The 2,644-nt window shown below is 39.1% G+C and overlaps 1 protein-coding gene across 1 annotated transcript; it reads right to left on the minus strand.

Annotated features, from left to right (window-relative positions):
* Positions 1–228: 228 nt before the first annotated feature.
* Positions 229–913, minus strand: LOC114752638 (phytosulfokines-like). Its single transcript, XM_028941383.1, has 2 exons — positions 707–913; positions 229–616 (listed from the first exon to the last, which is right to left on the minus strand). The coding sequence occupies exons 1-2, from the start codon at positions 821–823 to the stop codon at positions 488–490; spliced, it is 246 nt and encodes an 81-aa protein (XP_028797216.1). The 5' UTR covers positions 824–913; the 3' UTR covers positions 229–487.
* Positions 914–2,644: the final 1,731 nt, after the last annotated feature.

The raw sequence follows: 2,644 nt of genomic DNA on the forward strand, positions 1-2,644 counted from the left end.
TCTGACTTCGGTTCTTGCTCAAATTTGGGCTTCATATTGCTGAGTAACATTTAATTCCCAGCCATGGTACTTAAGAATTACATTTTTATTCATCACGGCTTCCTCAAGAAAGCCGCTGCTGTCCCACAATTAAATTGGATTATCATGTGCGGAATCATCCTTGAACATTTGAACAAACCATTCCGTCGAGGCTTCCAGTATCAAAATCGTTTTTTCGTTGTTGTGGGCTTATGGCAAGAGCCGTCTTTATTTGTAAATATAACTACAGTCCCATACAAAGTAAGATATATGCAGACACATATGAGCTTATATTGTCAGCTTCATTACAATACTTTATACTAAATAGTAAATACAGAGATGAGAGTTTCGTAATATGACGGGGGGGAACTAAAAGCTTGGGGTCAAAGTCCGGAGGAAACAAGCATTTAACGTATGTAATTACGAATCTTGTTTTGGCATATGCTTCTACTCATAGTATTAGAGAAATTCAAGGCTTGTGCTTCTGGGTGTAGATGTAGTCAAGGTGAGCGGCGAGTGTCCTTCTCATCAAGCATTCATCCTCTGAAACGCCTTCACAAGAGTCCACTACAGCATCATCATGCCCTGCGTCCGCACCCTGTGCACCAGAAAATAAAACTCAGGTAAAAACCCAAACAGAGAATAACAAAAATATAGATATAGGCTAGAGTATCATAATTTAACCAACCAAATGTTGCGTCGTTGCTGAAAGTTCCTCGTTAAAACCTGGGACAGGGCGAGTGGCGTGGGCAAGCATAGAAGAAAGAAGCAGAGCAGTGAAGAACAGGGCAGTGATCTTGGCCATTTTTTTATTCTTTTGGCTTGGGTTAGAAGAGACAGTAAGAAGAGATTGGGATGGAGGGTTTGGAGGCTTGAAGCTACAAGCAGGGATGGAACGAATTTATAGAGGGTTAAGATGACAAATTGAGGTGTGAACGAATTTATCAGCGGGTTTTATTTATTACAGCTGATAATAATGGGAGACCAAAAAGGCAACAATAATACTAAATAAAAATAGGAGGGGAGCATTAATGGAACGGAAAAGTTGTTTTCGTTATTTTATATACTCAATAAAGAATCGCGTGAAGTAATGGGAGAAAAATCGGCCCAATCAAAAGCACAATAACAAGAAGAAGTAAAATGAAAATTAACCGAGAAAGGAGGGGCTTGAAATTCCAGCACTTTTTTGTTATTTATGGGATGGCTTCTGTTTATCTTAGTATGTATTTAGACGTTCGACTGAAACAGAAAAGCGTTTGACATTAACTGTTTAAGAGAAACAAATAGTAAAGAACAAGAAAGGAAACTAATATGACCAGAATAAGAAACAAACTTGGGACGAAGTGCCCATTCCCATTCTCACTGTTCTCGTACGTTGGGGACAAATTTGTTAATTAAACCATGAGCTCCTCATTTATTAGTTGGAATGCTACTTGGACTCCCACTTTAAAAATTTGGATACTGTCTCGAAAGTTGACAGATTTGTGTCGGAAAAGGGTTCAAGGATGGATTGATTTTGTCTTTTTTAACCGTGTTGCACCATACGGCACGATATTAAGCCCAAGGAATTCTTTTCAAAGCGTCACATGCACAGCTTCACAATGATCAAATTGTCATCCTCCGTTTGGAATGCTGTCCGAGTATTCTGAGCTTAGTTGATTTTCAGACCCCGTCTCTTTCTTCCTTGCTGCATTCTAAATATTCTAGAAGGCTATATTCGGCGAGTTTTGCCATCTGACCTGTAAATATAATCCTCCTAAGTGCCAGACAAACCGATAAACCAATGGTATCATCTGAACTGAGCGAGAAAATCAACATGGGATAACTTCACAAACATTCCAAGCAAGATTCCGTTTTCTTCGGATTATGATTTGAGCGTGTATCAACTCACGACGACCACGATCATCTGATGTTATTTTCTCGGAAGACAGAGAGTAAGCTATTATAAAGTGGCTAATGAACAGACACGTGGCTGTTAGAGAGGACGCGAGTGACGTACTAAGGTGAGTTGTCACCCACATGCACCTTTCAAGGCCATGATTATTAACACATGAGCCACCCACGACCCAATTAAGTCTCCGAAATTCAGTGGTGTTAGCATGATTTAATTTCCATGGGCCGCAAAAAGCTTTTAAAAAAAAAAAAATCAAGAGTGGGATGTTGCGCAATCTCATTACAATTAATTACCTGTAATGGCCGAGGGTTGATGGCGGCATCTAGCTAGCTAGCTCCATCAACGATGCATATCCATTTTGCTTCCCTAGATATGTAGTCAATTATGATCGACCAATCCTGCTTGAGCAATAATTCTTTAATCTCTCTTATGGAATTGGCCATTAAGTGACAAGTAGGAGAATTGTTCTGAATGTGTTTTGAAGCTTTGATGGAGTTTATATAAATCTCAAACTTTTCGCGGCATGTAGAGCCAACAAAGCTTAGCTGATGTGACACAACAAGAAAGTCATCAAATTTACTGTAGAACCCCCTGATCAAACTCTTGTTATCATCACAGCCCGATTAAACCTCACAAGTGACTTCGTGTCTCTTCTATAAATAATAGATCCATCGACACCAAGCTTTTTATTATGTTTTGAAATGAGGATATATATTTGAGATTCATTTCATT

The sequence above is a fragment of the Neltuma alba genome, unplaced genomic scaffold, assembly GCF_004799145.2.
Source record: "Neltuma alba isolate B1F8T4 unplaced genomic scaffold, ASM479914v2 tig00007460_pilon, whole genome shotgun sequence".
Lineage (NCBI taxonomy): Eukaryota > Viridiplantae > Streptophyta > Magnoliopsida > Fabales > Fabaceae > Neltuma > Neltuma alba.